This window comes from Anomaloglossus baeobatrachus, chromosome 5 (assembly GCF_048569485.1).
Source record: "Anomaloglossus baeobatrachus isolate aAnoBae1 chromosome 5, aAnoBae1.hap1, whole genome shotgun sequence".
Lineage (NCBI taxonomy): Eukaryota > Metazoa > Chordata > Amphibia > Anura > Aromobatidae > Anomaloglossus > Anomaloglossus baeobatrachus.
Genome location: NC_134357.1, coordinates 148,200,813 through 148,221,500, shown reverse-complemented (window position 1 = coordinate 148,221,500; position 20,688 = coordinate 148,200,813). Strand labels below are relative to the sequence as shown.

The following is a 20,688-nucleotide window of genomic DNA, read 5'->3' as shown; positions in this document are numbered from 1 at the left end:
ACCCGCTTCTCACCTGGGGCAAATATCGCACCCTAAATAAAATATAAAATGCAATACTCTGTGGTGACTGGAGCCTCAGGAGCGCCACAACAGCAGCACACACTTATTTCTTTTTACAATGTTACATTTATATATATATATACATATTTGGTACTTGCATAATTGTACTGACTTAGAGAATCATGTTGCCGGGTAATTTTTAGCATAGAATAAATGCTGGAAGTAAAAAAACCCTCAACCATTGCAAAATTGTGTGGGGGGTTTCCACAATTTTGCCGCGCTTTGTATTTTTTTCCCACTTTCTTGTACATCACATGATACATCACATGATAATATGAATGGTTTTATCAAAAGTACAATTCATCAAACAAAAAAAAGACTCATGGTCTATGCGGATGGAAAAATAAAAAAGTTATGGCTTTTGGAAGTAGGGGAGAAAAAACTAAAATGAAAAAAAAACATAATTAGCCACAGCTGCAAGGGGTTTTAGTCTTTTCTGATTGGCAGAGTTGTACCAAGTAATGTCATAGCCACAATGCATTATGGGGAAGGCACCTAGTTAACTCATGAGGTCATGTCAACCTTCTGTGGTTCCTGCAATCTTTTTCAATGTGTAAGATGGAAGCAGGCATTTTATTTTGTGATTTACATGATTCAAGTTACAAGTTGTTCGAATTTACAGGGACTCTCAATTTTCAGAAAATTCGACAAGCACTTGATTTCATATTGATAATAATACCTTGAGATCTTTGTATTTTATTTCTTATGTTAAATATATCCCCAAATCTTTTTTCCTTTAGTAACTACTGCTTAGCTTACTTGTAACAACAATATCCAAGTCCTTCTTCTCCTGTTTAGCAGACTATATAATATTTCAATTCATTGCATATGCAGAAATACAATTAATCCAGCCAGGTGCATTACTCTACATTTTTTAACATTAAAACTTCATCATATCTTTATAACATTGCGGCTGTGGTCTACTGATACTAAGCAACATATCATTATCTGCAAGGCCACATTACATCATGCATGTTTTATAATTTTTTTATTGATTTTTCCTCCAAATCAAATGTCTTCTAAAGTAAATATTTTAATTATTTCTATTTATTGTATTATTATTTTATTTTTCTGTTACGGTGTATGTTATATATTTTATTTTTGGTGTTTTTTTAAGTAATATTCTGACAATATATCACAAGTAAGTCTATCCAAATATACAAAACGTGCATCTGGATATACATGCATTATACATTTGCTATAATGTTTATACAGTGTTCAGATATTCTGGGTTGTTCTAGGTTTTAGTACAGTAAGTGTCAGACTGAAGTGTGATTGTGTTAATTGGGAGTCTTAAATCTTGCACTTAAGAACTTTTCAATCTCCACCTGCAATTTCCATATTTCGGTGGTTATCAGACCATAATCCAGAATTTTAGTAACTTTTAAGAAAAAAAAAATTAACCACCTAAAGTATTAAGGAAATTTATTTGCTATTTCCTTCCCTTTAATTTAAGAACCATAATATCTTTAAATTTGCCAATGAAGTAGTTAAAGGAAAGTTTTCATTTTGTATTTTTACGGGGTTTGGGAATTGAAGATTTGAATGACATTATTCAATTTACCAGATAATGTACTTAAAAACAGAAAAAAAAATCCAAGTGCAGTGAAAAGGTGAAAAAATCCCAAACACAACTCAATTGTTTCCTTAGGTTTTATATTTACGCCCTTTATTCTGCAGCGTAGCACGATTATTCGAGTCACTATGATTAACTAATACTGTACTTATAAGATTTTTTTCATTCATTCATTCATTCATTTTTGGGCGACTGAAAATGAATGAAGAGAGTGAAAATTTCAGATGTAAATTTAGTATCATTGCATTAACTAAAGGTAATTAATAACATAATGTAAATCTAAAATATCATCCAACTGTTCAAAACGTTAAGCACATCTAGTATGTTCTTTTAACTAGTGGTTATAATATGTTTATGTCCGCAATAACTGTTGACTATGCTGTTCTTGCAGTCAAAAATACTGAAAGACAGACCTTACTGAAGATTTTTGTGATCTGTCCTGATCAGTTTAATTCTATTTAGAAAACACTGAAATCTTCCATGTCTACATAATGACTCTTTTAAGCTTGTTGCCCATTGCTTCTGTACACTTACCCTACAGTATATACAGGGAAAGTTCCCCAACATATGTTGTAATCTTGCAATAAGACCCTATTTACCAGACAGAGGACAAAATTGTTCTTTCAGTCTCCATCTAGAAGCGATATGCTTGTGTAACACCCTGGGGTCGAGGGGTTTTCATCCAACTTGTCGCCGGTCCGGGGGTGCAGATCCTCTGCATCGTCATGGCCTGGCCTAGCCCGGTTTTGTGACCTTGAGTCATACTGGAAGAAGGAAAGTCTTTTTAGATTGTGATGCCACCTGTGGTTCGCGGCCATAGATGGCCCGCCACTGCGGGTGCTGCTTTCTGGGGCTGATGGTGAAAGTCGAAGCGGTGATGGTGTCACTCCCCACAGGCAGAGCGGGGTTACCCCGGGGAGGATGATGGAGGATGGACGGGGGTGGTGATTGTCCCCATTGGCGCCGTAGCACTGGGCGATCCTGATAAGTCAGTGGTCACCGCCAGGGGCACGAGAAAGTCTTTCTAGTGAAGTGTCCCTTGGTTGCTATCCAGAACCTGGTCCGAGCCTCCAGCTCCAAGTCACAGTCCAATGAAGAGAGAGGAACGCTCAACTCCCGTTGTCTGTGTCAGATGTTACCCCAAGCTGTGCCCGGGAAAGTCTGTTCTAGTGAGATTTTTGCGGAAACTGCTTACCCAAAGTGGTGCCCGTCCCCATTGGTTGTCCTAGTGACTGGTGAAGTCCCATGCTTCATGATGGCTAACCTCCCTGTCTGCCCTAATCCACCCCCCTGTGGGAAAGCACCTTATTGTTTTATGGGTGTTGGTTTGTGAAGGCACCGGCAGTTAACCCCTTCTTAACCCGGAATGGATATTACCCCTTAAAAGTGGTGTAATACCCTGTGGTGCCTGAAGCCCAGGGGTGCCACATTTGCATACCATTTAATAAACTGCATAGGAAAGTGCAGCAAATTCCCATACAGCGCAGCACTGCAAATAAATGCATAACATGACGTATGTTTCTTTACACTGGGTCTCTATGGTGGATGGATGCCTCAACATCTGTCTTGACTGTGGTTACTGTCGGGCACATACCTCCTGAGCAAATTCACTTGACAATGGCCACAAAATTGATGTGCATTTAGTCAAATACACACTTTTGTCGTTGATTTTAAAGAGGACCTGTAACATGGCAGTTTCGATGGAATATAGATCATTTAAGAAATTGTCTTTTACCAGGAAGATATAGCTAAACTAAGAAAGTTAAGTAGGTTTCCAATATATTTTATATTTGTACATAAACTGTAAAATTGTGCTAGTAACATGGAAAGACTGACATATTCTTAGACACTTTAAAATATTATTTCATGTAACATTTTCTTTGATAACCAGATTTGCACATCCTTTTTTGGGTTTATGCACTCTGAGTGCTGCATATAATCACTGGTCACAGGGACATGTTGTTCACTGTTGATACAAGTGATTGGCTGCAGCAATGACATGTAGAAGGGCAGGGTTACATGGATAGATGAGAACTAGAGATGAAAGTGAAAGCGCAATAGGGTGATACCTGATAAAAAAGAGTGCGGGCGATGGCTAAATCTCCTCAGCTGCGGTGGTTGTGTGAGACAGTGGAAGCTGCTGCCCATCCACAGGTGCAGAGACACCAGCCCGGAATATAATGAGGTAGATAGTGGTTCCTCTGCTCTGCCGTGTAACCAATTACTCAGATAAAATTAACATGTTTATATATCTATACATTTCAAGGTGATCTGACCTCCTTCTCAGGAAGAGGCCAGTAAACCTTGAAACACATAGGTAAACCTGTTCATTTTATTGACTCATCGCTGGACTAAATGGCAGCACAGAGAAACCATTATCTACCTCATTATATTCAGGGTTACATGAGTAGAACTCGAAATGGAAGTAGGATAACCTCACTAATATTCTGGTTCAGATAGTCCATAAATTGCCACCGGTGCTCTTTTACTTTTAGTATGTCGTGTTTTCCTCTTTCAATCAGATTAACATGATTAAAATGATACAGATAAAAATAAAATGGGTAAAACTATGTAATTTTTTTCTAGGTTCTTCAATAACTCAACTGCGTGCTCAAGACTACGATGGTGACAAATTGGTGTATGGAATAGTTGGTGATGAAGCCAGTAAATTTTTTGCTGTGGAAAGTGAGACTGGCGTAGTATGGCTCAGGCAGTCCTTGGATCGAGAGGTAAGACAGAAATAAATGTGATACATTATGTACATTTTTAATTATATTGTGGAAGCTTTCAGTGTATTTGTTCATTTTTTGAAAAGGCTGATTAACTCCTTCACAACCTTTGACATGATGAGCCCACATCTTTCCCTGCACATAATGGCTGATCTGATCAGCTGATATGTGCCTCTAGCATCTGTGAGTGGATTGGAGATTCCTTCGCGGCTGTTAACCAACTAAATCCCGATGTCGATCTCTGAAAGGATTTAACATGCTCGCCATTCCCCACTCCCCTCAGTGCTCCTGTGATGTGAATGTGGGGTGCTGGATTGTCATGACAAACTGGGCCCCTGTGTCTGTCATTCCAAATTTTTTTCTGTAAACACCGGCTGAGTGCCAGCATTCATATGAGATCATCAGTTCTGCTGTACAGAGCAGTGCTGATGATCGCAGATTCAAGTCCTCTAAGGGGACTAATAAATACAATAAAAAGTGGAAAAAAGTTTTAAAAATATGAAAAAATAAAAAAAAAACATAAGTTCAAATTTTACCCCCTATTGCCCATTGAAAATAAAACAATAAAAAACAATAAAAAATACACATATTTGGTATTGCTGAATTCAACCATGTATGATCTACCAAAATATAAAATAAATGAATCTGATAGGTAAACAGCGTAACCATAAAAAATACCAAAACACCAGATTTTTAGTTTTTTGGTTGTCGCAACATTGCAATTAGAAAGAATGAGAGGTGATCAAAACATAGCATCTACCCAAAAATTGTAACAGTAAAAACATCAACTGGCCCAAGAATCCAAAAATAAAAGCTTTACGGTTCTCGGAAAATGGAGCTAAATGTTACATTTTTTTTTACCAAACTTCCAAATTTGTTTTCACCACTTAAATTAAAAGAAATCTATACATGATTGATATCTATGTACTCGTACTGACCTGGAGAATAATACTGCCAGGTCATTTTTACCATATATTGAACATGATAAATAAAAAAAACAAAAAACAATTGTTTAAATAATTACACTTTTTTTGCAGCTTCAATGCACTTAGATTTTTTTTCCCATTTTGCAGTACGCTATATGATAACATTAATGTTTCATTCATAAGTACAAATCATCTCGCAGAAATCAAGCCCTCATGGCTATATTGACTGAAAAATAAAGAAATTATGTCTTTTGGAAGGAAGCGAGGAAAAACTAAAACAAAAAACAGAAAATGGCATTAGTATGAAGGAGTTAAAAATGAAGAAGAGCCACTCACCACAGCTCGTATTTCCAGGCAAAGGCTTATCCACTATGGTTTAAAATAATATTTGCTCTGCTGTAATTTCCTTATACATTGAACAACACTTAATTAATATTTTTTACACAACCATATTTTCTTTTGATGTAGCATTTGGCATTAGTAATTTCAATGTCTCTCTGTTGTTTCTACAGTTATTCATATCTTGATCATTTATGGCATATTCACAGTACGTGACATAAATGTCCACAGAATGTGAGTCCCACGGCTGGAATAGTGACAAATTAGGGTGTGGAAGTTGTGTTACATCTGTCGGGAATAAAGAGGTGTCTGTGCATTCCATGTGTCAATTTTCAGCCTAATATGAAAACAGTTTTTCGATGTATTGAATCTAAAGTCTATCCTGAGAAAATATCAGTGAACAGAAGAAATCATTTTATTCTAAAGACTGATACATACAGTGTGACTGGTTTTTATATAGTTGTCCCAATTTAACAAGTTGAAGCCATTATGGCACTGGAATCTTTCTTTAAGGGTTCACTCACATCTGTGTGTAAAATATAGCTCCGTTGTTGCTCCTGAAGTTTCTGTCATGAGAGTTCTATGCATGTGCTTTTTTCCCTGTTGCCTAGTCTCCGTGTGATATCCGTTTGTCGTCCGTGTGTGATGCGTGTGTCATCCCTGTAACGTTTGTGTCATCTGTGTGTTGGCCGTGTGACATCTGTGTGATACTGTCAAAACCTAAATAAATTAATGGATAGTTAGATAGATGATAGATAGAAATGCAACACATATATAATGTCCCACCCACCTGCATATTGTAAGCTTGCATCCTTTAGTGTCTTTCATGTGGCACATAAGGAAGTTTAGCTTTGTATTTAGCCACAAATTCAATAATTTAAAAAAGCTACTTGGGATTCCCTTTATTTTTGGTAGCCAGCTAATTTAAAGCCAGCAGCTGCTGCCTGCAGACCCCAGCTGGCAGCTTTACCTTGGCTGGTAATCCAAAACAGAGGACACCCCGAGCTGTTGCTTTAAAGTATTTACTTAAAAATAAATAATTAAAAAAAAACAAACCTGTGAGTCCCCCCTAAATTGGATCACCTTCCAAGATAAAGCTGGGGTCTGGTTTTCATAGGCTGGGAAGCCTTATAGTTATTGGACTCTCCCCAGCCTAAAAATAGCAGGCCACAGCCATCTAGTGCTATGTGCGCACTAGAAAGTACCATTTTCTTAAGAAAAAAATGGAGCCTCTGAAAGAATCCCGCACCCGCGGTAAAAACCGTGGTAAAACCGCACCCGCGTTTTTGCCGCGATTTGTCACGGTTTCGCCGAGGATTTACAGCGGATTTACAGCGGATTTTCCACAAGTTGGTCCCCGCGGTTTCTACCATTATATCTATGGCAAAAACCGCAGGTACCTGCGGAAAAGCAGTGACATGCACATTTTCTCAAGAAATTTTCTAAAGAAATTCTGCAGAAAGAATGTTCTTGAGAAAAAAATGCAGTGTGCGCACAGCTATTTTTTTCCCCATAGGTTTTGCTGGGAAATGTCTGCAGAAAGGTTACAAACATTTCTCAAGAAATTTCTGCAGCAAAACCATGGGTAAAACCGCGGGTAAAAATGCAGTGTGCGCACAAGGCCTAAAAGTTGCACGTCCATCTGTTCTGGATTACCAGCCAAGGTAAAGCTGGTGACAGCGGCCTGTCTGCAGGCTGCAGCTGTCTACCACACCTTAGATGGCTAACAAAAATAAGAGGAATCCCACATCATTTTTTAGAGGGAAAATTATGGATTGTGTGCCTAGCTACAAGGCTAAACATCCTTTAGTGCTACATGAAAGACACTAGAGGGTGCAAGCTTACAATCTAGAGGGGGTGGGACATTATATGTGTTTCACATCTATCTATCTATCTATCCATCTATCCATCTAACTTTTAACTGTATGTAAAATTCTATGATACAAATGCATGTCATTGTGCTGTCTGTGTGCCTTGAATTTTTCTCACACCCATTTAATTGTATTGACGAGGCACACAGGTACTCACAGCATATTGCAATTTGGTCCCGAACGCAGAAGTTTGCAGAGGAAAAATTAGCAGATGTGCTTTGCTCTATTGTTTAACATTGGTACGAGTGTAATTTGATTTTTTTTCTCACACTCGCACATTTTATACGCAGGTTGACTAAGCCCTAAAAGGAATTTTCGTAATTTGGAAAAAGGATCTGCTCTTTTCAGCCAGAAATTTCTCCTTTTTGTCTGTTATTGCTGTCACCGTGTTCAGCAGCATAGGGCTCAGCTACAACACCATACACAGCTTCCCTGAGGCTAAAGCGGGCTTTACACGCTGCGATCTCGCTAGCAAGATCGCAAGCGATCGAACCCGCCCCCGTCGGTTGTGCGACACGGGCAAATCGCTGCCCGTGCCGCACAACCTCGCTTAACCCCGTCACACGGACTTATCTGCCCTGCGATGTCACTCTGGCCGGCAAATCGCCTCCTTTCTAAGGGGGCGGTTCGTGCGGCGTCACAGCGACGTCACACAGCGGCCGCCCAATAGAATCGGAGGGGCGGAGATGAGCGGGACGTAACATCCCGCCCACCTCCTTCCTTCCGCATTGCCGGAGGACGCAGGGAAGCTGCAGTTCATCATTCCCGGGGTGTCACACAGAGCGACGTGTGCTGTCTCGGGAACGATGAACAACCGGCGCACAGAAGGACGTTCGATTTTTAGAAAATGAGCAACGTGTCAACGAGCAATGATAAGGCGAGAATTTTTGCTCATTCACAGTCGCTCATTTGTGTTACACGCTACGATATGCCAAACAATGCCGGATGTGCGTCACTAACAACGTGACCCCGACGACATATCGTTACATATTGTAGCATGTAAAGCGGCCTTTAGGCTATGTTCACACATTAAAAGCTGGTTTCTACAGTAACAGCAAAACCTTTGAGATTTCAGATATCTCATACACACACACCTGTTTTTTTCCTGACACAAATGGAAAACTGCTGCATTTCTGAGAAATGCGGCATGTAAATTCTTGCAGCATTTTGCTTATTTTTTCACCATTGAAAGTAATGAGAGTGCATTTTTTGCTCTATTTTTGCTGCTTTTGTTGTGAACGAAACTAACTTTATTAAAGGGAACTTGTCAGCAGATTTGGGGCCTATAAGCTGTGGGAACCACCAGTGGGCTCTAATATGCAGCATTCTAACATGCTGTATATAAGAGCCCAGACCGCTGTGTAGAACATGAAAAACACTTTATAATACTCACCTAGGAGGTCGCTCCGGTGCAGACTGGTTAAATGGGTGGCGCCGTTCTCTAGTGCCAGCGCTTCCTATTTCGGCCATCTTGGTCTTCCTTCTTCTGAAGCTGGCGGGCATGACGCGTCCTACGTCATGCACACAGACCGGTATTGCGCACGACCTCAGTGCCGGCGAGTGTGTATGAGGTAGATGCATCATGCACCGCGGCTTCAGAAGAAGGAAGACCAAGATGGCTGAAAGAGGAGGTGCCGGTCCCAGAGAACGGCACCACCCATTCGACCAGTCTGCACCACAGCGACCTCCTATGAGAGTATTATAAAGTGTGTTTTATGTTCTACACAGTGGTCTGGGCTCTTATATACAGCATGTTAGAAGGCTGTATATAAGAGCCCACTGGTGGTGGCCGCAGCTTATAGGCCCCAAATCTTGTGACATGTTCCCTTTAAACATGCACTGAAGACAAATGACACAACAAAATTACAGCAAAAAGTGCAGAAAAAAAGCTGCTTTTTTACTGCCAAGAGAACAGGTTTTGCTGCAGAAAAAAATGGAAAAACTAGAAAGTGTGAACATAGCTTAAAAGTGGCGTTATTTCTGGAAAAAGTAGATGTACTCCTTTAGGTGGCTAATACAAATATGAAGAGAAAACACTATGGAAGTCTCATCATTTATTAACAAAGAATAATTAAAATGGAGCAATTATTAGTCACAAAATTTGAAGCTCACTTGTTAGGGCAGAAAGGTGAGCGCTACTATTCATTACCTGTTTTTTGGTGAAATGATGCGATATCTGTTGGTTTGCTGTTTCGTGCCTGTTCTGGAACCATAAGAAAGTTACATAGTCGTTTATTACATGTAAAACATAAAGACATGTATTTGCAGAAGCTGCATTTAGGAAGCCACTGTGGGAGGATGTAGTTTATGGTGTGTTTATCCAGAGAGGGCTAGCAGACAGTGTCTGGAATAGCTGGAGATAACTGCGAGCAGTGCCTAGGGGCCGGAGATGGATTCCTAGCAGTCGCTCTGCATGGAGCTGCCGTATCCTGATAGCAACACCTGAGATGAGGAGTCTGTAAATCACCCTGCAACTTCCTTCAGGGCAGGAAAATAGCTGATGGGAATGATGAGCATTCAGTTGCCTGGAGCTATAGAACATACTTTGTTTGGTTTATGGTGATTGTGACCAAATCTCTTTCTAAGCTTCTATTATAAGTCATACATAAAACATGATCATACTTTAAAGAAAAGATGTAACATCCTGGTAGTGTCTGAAGTCATAGAACCACATAGTATTACAACATTTTATCATGTTTTGTTACATAATTATATATTTGTAGGGATTAATAGTAACCTAATAGTAAATTATGTGAGGTTATACTTTACTGAAGTCTCATATCCATTAGATTCAATGAACTGGCTCAATACATTTTAGGAAAGAAAACCAAGACCCTTTTCTTTTATACCTTTTTTTTAATCAGATGCTGTAGTTTATTCATAAATATTTTTAACATGTACATAATGAAAGTAAAAAGGAAAAAAAAGCATAGGGGAACAAAGGGACCCCAAAGTGTTTGCCCAAAACATCCCATTTGGATAAATAGCCAAAGTCCTTATTCTGGAATCATGCTCATTCCTGGAATAAACAAAATAACATGTATTCCTCCTTAGAAATGGGTGTTATAGGCCAGTATTCAGACCACTCTATTTACCACTGTACTATAATACTATAAGCGACAGGCATAAAAGCAACCTAAATGAAATAAAGTCTGAGACCAATGTAGGTCAAAGTACAAATTGTCAGATAAACCATATCTAGAGCACTGCCACCCCAGGCCCTTGGGATACTCGGTTCCGGGTGGTGGATAATGGGGATCATCGTCACAGGTGGCCGTGCCTGGTTTCGTTACCTGGGGGCGCTCGTTAACAGGGTTATTTTGTATGTCACTTGTGACGCCACTGGCGGGTTGCGGTAATAAGATGTCCCGCCGCTGCTGTGGATTTAGGGACAGATGGTATAACAGAAAGTGTGTTCACACCCTCCGCCAGTAGGGGCTTAAGTCCCATGTAGGTGTGCTGCGCCTTGTGGTGCACCAGTAATAAACACGACACAGTTCTTGCAGATTAACTGGTATTTACTCACTTGATGTTGCAAGTGCAGTTTGGTACGGCTGGTCAACCTACTTTCCTTTGTCCCGGTGCTGACGTGAGTCCCAGTTGAGCCCTCCGTGCACATGCAAAGCTGATGGTCCCCTTGCCTGAAGCTGTCGGTGACCTGCGGCGCTCCGCTCCTTTTCTTTCCGGGCCCAGTATGACAGGCCTCGCGGTCCCTTGTGGGGTAGGCTACTTCTCTGTGCTCTCTCCCGGGTCCTATATATGACGCTGTGTCCCTGAGCCTATGGGTGGTGTGATACCCTGGAAGTCACCACACACGGCTGGATCAGCAGACCGCTTGGAGCTGTTGTCTACTCTGGGGTCCAGTACCCCCTCGTGCGTAGTGCCTGGGATCTATCTACCCTCAGGCTACTACCTCCTAGTCGCCTTTTGGGGGTCTCCTCACAATCCTCACACCCCTCTCACTCTCTGGCTCCTTTCAACTGTCACTCCTTCAACTGTCGTTTTTCCTCCCTGCCAACTCTGCCTAGCAACAACTGTTGCTTCCCACAAGCCACACCCCTTTCCCAGGCTAACAGCTAAGGGATTGGTTCTCACATCTGAGCACTGTTAACCCTCTACATGCTGCGCCCAGGTCTCAGGGAATGTGCCCCTACCTGTGTGTGAGGTGGGGGTTGTCAGCATAGAGTGTTCCAGAAAGCCTTAGGATCCTGCAGATCACTGGGGTAGCATATCCCAGGGTGCTGCACATATACAGAAGAAGAAGTAAAAGGAGAACCACAAGCTCATGGACAACCATCAGATTTCTAAAAGAGACAAGGTGTCTAACCAAAGAGCCAGACCATATGTTCGCAGTGGTTTAAAAATGTACCCACTACCCCACTTACTGTGCAACTTAGTATGAAAACTGCTAATCAAGCTTTCATGTGCTCCTACTATTAAAACAATAGAGGAATATCATAAAATGAAACTCCCTGCAAATATTTTGCATGTACATACACCACAGTGCACTATACAGTCAAACACTTCACACCTGTATACACATATCTGAAGACATTATTCACTGCCTTAGGTTACGGTTTCACTTGTGCATAGCTTCCAATGCTAGAGCATAGGAAGCAATATGCTCATCACTCTCTGCTGTGAGCATCATCTGAGGGACATGTGACTGTGATGCGATTTTGTGATCGCATCACAGGTGCAGAGAAGATGGAGGGAACACTTTCTCCCCATCTCCTCCACTGCCTGTCTCTGTGTATATCGCATTGTACTCAGATTACATACGAGTGCAGTGCGATGTTTCACACGCTCGCATAGAGTTGTATGGGGGTGTGTGAGCCGAGACTTACTGCAAAACGAAGTATGCTGTGATTCATTCCGCATGCCACTATGGTATGAGAAATCAATCGCAGATGGACACTGGCCCATAGTTTTGCCCTAGAGGGAGAGTAGTGCGATGTTCTATCGGATTGCACTTGCTCGTGCAAAACACAAGTGGGACCGTACCCTTATACATACACTACACACATTGTAGACTTTATTTATACACTCCAAAGACGTACCACACATGTACTATATATACACTCTGGATACTTAATCTCTACACACTCTATTCTGAACTCCACTGTAAATTTATTCAGTTTACACACACAATGTGATGAAGTCCACAGCACTGTATAGATATTATTATCACTCTTCCCATAGGGGCTCACATACCTATCAGTATGTCTTTGGCGTGTGAGAGGTAACTGGAGGAAACCCATAGTCCAATGCCCACAAAAACCCTTCATCAAAAAGGTCACATACCAGATGATTGCCCAACGCGTTTTTTTACCATTGAGTCATCGGGGAGTTGATCTGGTCCTAATTAAAATAGCCAACCCCAAATATATCTGTAACAATGGCCATTAGTAATGCCACCTCATTAAAGGAAGTGTTGCTGCCAACTCTGTATAAATCAGGAATATGCACTATACAGTATTGGTGTCATCATCACTTCCTAGCACCCGAGCGTTGCTTACATCATTTCCAAAAATCTGAGATATGTGAATGGAAGGCATCATATGCAGAACTTCCCCTCCTTACTTCACTGCCATCAACAGTGACTTCATAAGTCCTCTCTTTTGATTGATCTTGTGATGTTCAAGGGTTTTATGTATACCTAAATGGTTGGATAAAAAGTATGATAGACATACATCAAACCCTTGAACATAACTACCAAGAACCTAGTGATATGGGGTATTATAGTTGCTATAAAACCATAAGACCTCCCCATCTTCACAAGATGGCAAACACTGTTCCTGTCTATTCCAAACCTGCACAAACTCCTCATCCTGCTGTTACCTCAAAGCTTAGTCGCAGCTGCCATATGTGTCCCTATTACTGCACCTGCTGTGTGGAACAAAAATAGTGCTCCTCTTATTGACTCACAAAGTAATGCCCACTACTGTGCACTTTACATAGTAAAATGCCTCTTTTGTGCCCTCTAGATGGTAAAATTATCCCCTAGAAAATATTAATCCAGTCTCTCTGGTATCTATTTTGCAACCTGCTTATGACACTCTGTGACACGCTAAGCTCAGTGGCCACCTTTGTCTGAGAACATCCTGCTTGAAGCTTTGCAATTGGAAGGTACATATGATCAATTCTTAGGCATGGTCTGGGTCTCATGATGTCAAAATATTAACAACATGATGACGTGAACTGTTTAAATATTAATTCTATTAGAACCCCAAAATGAATTGGGCGATTCTTGGATCAAAGACATGTTGTGAATTTTGCTATTCTCTTATTAAAGAACAGAAAGTTGTGCAAAAAGTACTGACACATTGAACAGTTGGACATGTGCATTCAATTATTTAGAGAAGGTCACATTAGATTCACCTGAAAGGGTTAAAGAATGTTTTAGGATCATCCTGAAATTTCACCCAAAAGCCAAATGTCCCTAACTTTTTGTGAGTAGTGTATAGTTAGTTCCTGTGCCTTCTAGACTTGCTTCACTCAAGCCTCTCTTCTTTATAGATTGAAGCTTGGCAACAATGTCAATCCTCTCCACACCTACCCTCACTTGTCAATCTGGTCAAGAATAGGAATTAAAACCATGTGGAGGTCCTACAGTATAAATGTATTCTCCATTTTATTCAGTTGCTAGTATTACATTATTATAGGGTCACATGAAAATCTCTCTCTCGTGCTCCAACCCTAACAGAAATGATGTACTGCTCCATCTGCAGGAAGGGCACCTCCCCATGCAAAAAGGGAAAGCACCTGATTGGTTAAAGCAGGTGCCTGTCACAAATTACAAGCTGGGATAGAATCTGCTCTTGAACCAGTGAGTGCTTCCCTTTAGTGCATGGCTGTTCTCATTTCAGCCTCTGCATCTTCAGCATTCCATCATGCACATATTTGCAGATTAATTAGATCAGAATTTTGAAGAGGTAGGTTTTTACTTTAAGTAATTTTGTACCTTAATATTTAAAATTAACTAGTGCCCTACGCAGGTGCACACTTTCATCTACCCCTTGTCCCAGCTCTGGGGCCTACTTTCAGTTAGCCGTTGTTACAGCTATCTCAACAAGCTGAATTCCCACCAGCATCGAAGATTATTTCTACCGGTTGATTTTAAGGTTGTAAGATACTCAAAGCTGTTCTTTATGCCCATGGTTTCTTTTAGGCAGTTGGACAATAAGTATAACAACATGTCTTCTGCATATGGCTCAATTTGTTCTTACAACTCACCATTTTGGAAAGCCATTACTGGTTTTGAAATTTGTTTTGCCATTGAAAATTCTTTTATTGCTATGACAAAGATGGTTTGAGATGAGTGAACCTGAAAAGTTAAGTTCGGTGTTCATACCAAACATTGACTAAAAAAAAATCAGTGTTTGAGTGTGGATGCATTATTTTATGCTGACCACTCGAGCGAGCATTACAGTGCTTGGATACACTCGGTGCTCAGCCCAGTGGGAGCTGCTTGCAGTGTTTTAATGGCTCGCACTGGGGCAGCATTATTGGATGTAGTGTGCTAAAAAAAGGGAAAAACTCTGCCCACCCTTCCCCGGAAGTGTTCTGTTTATGGATGGATAGAAGGATGCATGTGGCCAGAGACCCAAACTGCCCAATTAGTGACTTTCATTGGGGTTCAGATCAAGTTCGGGTCCAAACCAAACTTTATCTAAAATCCGTCTCAATCCCCGAGTCCACTCATCTCTAAAGATTACTGGTCACCCTAGGTGTTCCCCTCTATGCAGATAAATATCTGAAACCAGATTTTAGCTTTAAGAGCAGAGAATAACAGCTTGACACATGTTAGACCCTTTCTTCTACTCTTGGACAACTATTTGAATATCCCTTTACACAAATCATAAGTGATCAGTGTATCATGATTATTGTTGGAGTAATTATCCAAAGAGGATCTAATATTCCTTTCCATCAGGATCACTTTGGTGGTAGCATTACTTTTCGTGAGATTAGACTGTACATATAAATGTTGCCATAAGTAAAGTTTACATTTGCTGTCACCTATAGACATTCTTTACTGTGACTCTATTAATGATCAATTATAATTTTGTATTTTATGACAGAACATATACATTATACATAAGTATTCGCTATATAGAGAACTGTCATATAAATAAAATAAAATGTCTTGAGAATAAAATATTTTTTGACACTATGCATTGTTTTCATTTTTTTCCTATATGAAGAATCATCAACCACTTTGACCTACCATTGAAAGTACACCGCATGTTCTCCACTATATAGTCTTTTCTTTGAATACTTTTCAAGGAGCGCTAAATAGTATATAGAAATGCCTGTTATGAAAATCTACATACTTTTCCCATAAAAATGATTGGCATTTTTTAATTATCCATTAAAAATAATGTGACTTAAAGGACACACTCAATGAAAACAGGTTTCTTTTTATTTGATGGACATGTCCTCATTAGTCAGAGGTTTGTGTGTTCCAGAAAATTCACAAAATTGACACTTTGCTCCATTAGCAAACCTTTGACTTTTTTCTGTACTCACAAGTCTACAAAATGATTGAGAAGGCGGCAGGTTTAGTCTTTAGAGGACAATATAGCAATAATTTCCTTCAAAGGTACATGGTGTACAATTGAAAAAGTTTTTCTTGCGGTAAGTTTTTTTTTTCTTTCACATGTCATAAGCTTTTGATACAAACCACAAAAAATGAACTTGTACAAAATTATGTGTTGTCGGCTTGGACCTTTGTGTTGCTAAACTTTAGATAGAAAGGATCCTTATGCGCGTCACAATTCTAAACATTCATAGATTCATTTTACTCCAGCACAATTAGTTTGATACAATTCATTCTCTATGATTAAGGAAACACTTCAGATGGTAATTGTGTTGGCTAAAATTGATATGCGAACAATGCCGTATATTGGAGCCACATCTGTAATTGTACTCCTGGTTCCTCCTTTGCCCCTCTCCCAGTGGTATTTTGCATGTAATTATGCTTTTAGCTAAAATCCAAAGCACTGGTGTCAGAAGATAAACGCTATTTCTAATCGTATTATTTTGTCTTCCTTTTCATTTCAGACTAAATCAGAATTCACAGTTGAATTTTCTGTCAGTGACAGCCAGGGGGTATGTATGACTTTTTCATTTCATGGCATAAAATTCTATGAATGGTAAAACAGGAAAAGATAACAGGAAATGTGATGGAAGGGGTGGAGAAAAATGATTTATAACGTCTTGAGTATAAGTAGTGCCAGCATGAACCATGCCGAACAGACATTTGGCCAATTAAATATAAGCTTGTGTAACGTTCATTTTTAGCACTGCTACAGGTGTTCCTTCTCTTAACTTACAAGCAAATGGTTGAAATAGTATACTGTAGAAGCAATAAGATGTGTGTCATCTTGAGAGCCATTTTCATATAACCTAATAGGGCATAAGGACATACTATAGAGTGACCTCCAGTACAAGAATGAGTGGCTGTCACTCCATCCAGCCTATCCATATATTTCATGCCTGCCATATATTACATTCCCTACATCTTATCACCAGAATTTCCTTGAGTTGATCTTGTAGCAATCAGTTGATCATTGTGTCATCTTCAGACATAAGACATGTGGGTATGGAATTTCCATTCAGGGTTGTACCTTGCGGTCCAATGTTCTGCATTATCAAACAGAAATAAAAAAAAAAATATGTAAAATTCTCTTAAGAATGGTATTTAGAAACATAGGTATTGATATTTAAAGGAAAATTAATCTGTAAAAAATCGAATTTGTTACAAATTTTTCCAAAATTTCAGAATGGCACAAATCCAAAAAGAGAGTGACTTTTGAGGCCCTTGAAGGGATTGTAAAAAAGGAAAAACAATATGCTTACCCACCATGGCAGCTCCCTGGTCTTCCGCCCCTGTCTTTGGTTTTTCTGTGGCCTATAATTGAGGTTACTTGGGGGAGTTGGAGACCCTCACCAAGACATGCATCATTCCCCTTGTAATGGCACTAAGGCCTTTACATGGACTTATGCAGTCACATGAAGAGGTCAATGTTTGTGTGGCAGTAGAGGGGGAGATGTCATATGACAGGTGAGGGCCTAGACGAGGTGAGTGTAATGTATTTTATTCTTTTTTAACAACTTCACTCAAAACTTAAGACATGATGGCAATAGGAGCACTCTTAGCTTGAACCAATTTTTTACAACTGAATCGAATCTGCTGGATGATTCAATAGAATCTGCATTAAAGGCAGCTTTTTGTTACCTCACCTGAGAGCAACATGATGTAGGCGAATAGATTCTTGATCTAACTATGTATAACTTAGATTACTGGATGTAGCCATTCTGACTCATTCAGAACTTTTAGCTTTAGTCATGTAGCAGTGTCTGGAAAGCTGCCCCGTCCACACCAGGCTCTCTATAGTGATTGTACATTGAGAGTGAGGTGTCAATCGGAAAAGTTGGCGTGCCGGAATGCCCTGCACGAGTTTGTAGTCCTGAAATGATAAGGGTCCTGCTGCTTAAACAAGCAAAGCAAATAAACAACAGATCAGACTGTGACAAGACTAGCAGCCCTAAGTTTTCTTTGTTAACCCTCACAGCATGCTGACTTCAGCTTACATAGTAAAATCCTGCTGGCAGTTTCCTTTTAACAAATTTCAGCAGACTTCTGTTCATGATATGTAGCTCTATCCTTTAGTTAGCTGTAATGCTGGATAATTTGAACTGACAATTTTTTTCTATTTTATTCATATTTAGAATATAACATAAAATCTTGGCTAAGACTAAAAAACCTAATGCCATTTGCTTCTGGTCTATCTTCAGGTTATCAAAGGCAGAGTGAATATCCAGGTTGGAGATGTCAATGACAATGCACCTACCTTCCATAGCCAGCCATATACAGTGCGCATTGCAGAGGTACATGTTTAGCTATACTAACTGGTATTTGGTTAATTTAATTCTTGATGTTCATTCGTATTTGAAATATTAACTGCAATGATTTTAGATATAGTTCACTTAAACTTGATATTAAAGGCATTCCTTACGTTGATGTAGCCAACTTTTACTTGAAATTCTATGTATTTATATGACATTGAAAATAAGTTAAAGTTTAATAGCTACAAACATTAAAATCTGTGTAAATAACAGTTATGCCATCAAAACACTTCCTATATGTTGAGGTCCAAACAAGACTTATATAGCTGGAGTTTATGACATAGAGTTGCTAACTACAGATCCTTTATGTGCTGTAGTTTGTATTTCCAAACTTAGACTTGTTTCTTCTGCACATCTTACAGATACTCAAGCACATTGAGATCTTGTTAACTCAGGGGCAAGCCAACACCTTCAATTATTTGTCATCTTCTGTTAATCTTTCCTGTACAATATCTTCAATGTGGTAGAGCACATTGTCTTGGGCTACAGTCAGACATCCATGTAAAGTGTCGGTGTGCGGTCCAATTTTTTATTAGACAGGACAAATGCCCATTGAGTATGTCCTATTCTGATCCTCAAAATTAGATTGGAATAGGACATGCTCTGGGGTTCACAAATCTCACACTCCAATCCATGATTTTCCAGAATATGCATAGATCCATGGAACTTAATTGGTCTGTGTGCCTTCCAATAAAAAACCAGACAGTACATGAACATTTCCCACATGTGTAAAAATACACACAAAGCCTGACTGCTGCTGGGAAATATTTTGTTGTTATGAATAAGTGGACAATGTTTACACTGATAAGCAAAAGGGTAACACTATTTCAAACTTTTGAATTTCAGTCTCCATATCTTCCCATCCACTACAGCTTTGAGAGTGCGGCTTTGCACACTACGACATCGCAGGTGCGATGCCGGTGGGGTCAAATCAAAAGTGACGCACATCCGGCGTCACTTGCGATGTCGTAGTGTGTAAATCCTAGATGATACGATGAACGAGCACAAAAGCGTCGTTATTGTATCATCGGTGCAGGCTCCGACATTTCCATAATGCCGGTGCTGCGACAGGTACGATGTTGTTCCTCGTTCCTGCGGCAGCACACATCACTGTGTGAGAAGCCGCAGGAGCGAGGAACATCTCCTACCTGCCGCCGGCCACAATGCGGAAGGAAGGAAGTGGGCAGGATGTTTACATCCTGCTCATCTCTGCCCCTCCGCCGCTATTGGCCGCCTGCCGTGTGACGTCGCTATGACGCCGCACGACCCGCCCCCTTAGGAAGGAGGCGGTTCGCCGGCCAGAGAAACGGTCGCAGGGCAGGTGAGTGCATGTGAAGCTGGCGTAGCGATAATTTTCGCTACGCCAGCTATCACAAGATATCGTACCTGCGATGGGGGCGGGGACTATTGCGTGCAACATCGCAGCATCGGCTTGCGATGTCGCAACGTGCAAAGCCCTCCTTAGACTACCTTCATTTTATAGACAATAATCTTGACTATCTCATACATAAATTTGACTTGCAACTATTTAGCATATGATTAGTTGTGCATATTCTTGTCATGTCCCTGCATTGTTACTATTTTGCTCCTAAAAATATACATTTTACTTTTTTATTATTTTGTTAGTATTATGTGAATCCACTATTGGTTTTCAATGCTGCCTATATCCTTCTGGGCATACTATCAATCAGATTCAAGCATGTCTTGACCAAAATCTGATATAGGTCTCTTCTACAGGTTTCTAATGTAAAGGCCCCGTCACGCACAGAGATAAATCTTTGGCAGATCTGTGGTTGCCGTGAAATCATGGACATATTGTTTCATTTGTACACAGCCACAAACCTGGCACTAATTGTCCACAATTTCACTGCAACCACAGATCTGCGGCAGATTTATCTCTGTGTGTGACAGGGCCTTTAGTGTATACTGGTTGCCTCACTTGGATATGCTTACAGCATTTTCTTCAACTCTATCACTAAGTGGTAAATTGAGTTGAGGTCTGGGGACTGTTGAGGCCAATCCTGTACCTGTACTTAATTGGCATTAAAATAGTTCTTCAACAATCTTGACATGTGCTTCTGGTCATTGTCCTGTTGGAACACTATGTTTTCCTTTTCATACCCATAGTATTCGAGTATATGAAGTATCTAGTCTTGTAGGATTCTCACATATAGCTCAACATTGAGACCACGATCAACCCTGATCAAGTATCCATTGCCTTTGTCTGTTAAACAAATCCATATCATCAGTCTTCCTCCACCTAGCTTGACAGCTCC

At 40.1% G+C, this 20,688-nt stretch overlaps 1 protein-coding gene across 3 annotated transcripts in view; it reads left to right on the top strand.

Annotated features, from left to right (window-relative positions):
- CDH23 (cadherin related 23) overlaps window positions 1-20,688 on the top strand; it is a 1,872,161-nt gene that overhangs the window by 519,531 nt on the left and 1,331,942 nt on the right. For all 3 annotated transcript variants that reach the window (XM_075348968.1, XM_075348971.1, XM_075348969.1), the window contains exons 4-6: window positions 4,223-4,365; window positions 16,565-16,612; window positions 18,302-18,394. In XM_075348968.1, the coding sequence (XP_075205083.1) occupies window positions 4,223-4,365; window positions 16,565-16,612; window positions 18,302-18,394 (284 nt within the window). The remainder of the gene's footprint in view (window positions 1-4,222; window positions 4,366-16,564; window positions 16,613-18,301; window positions 18,395-20,688) is intronic.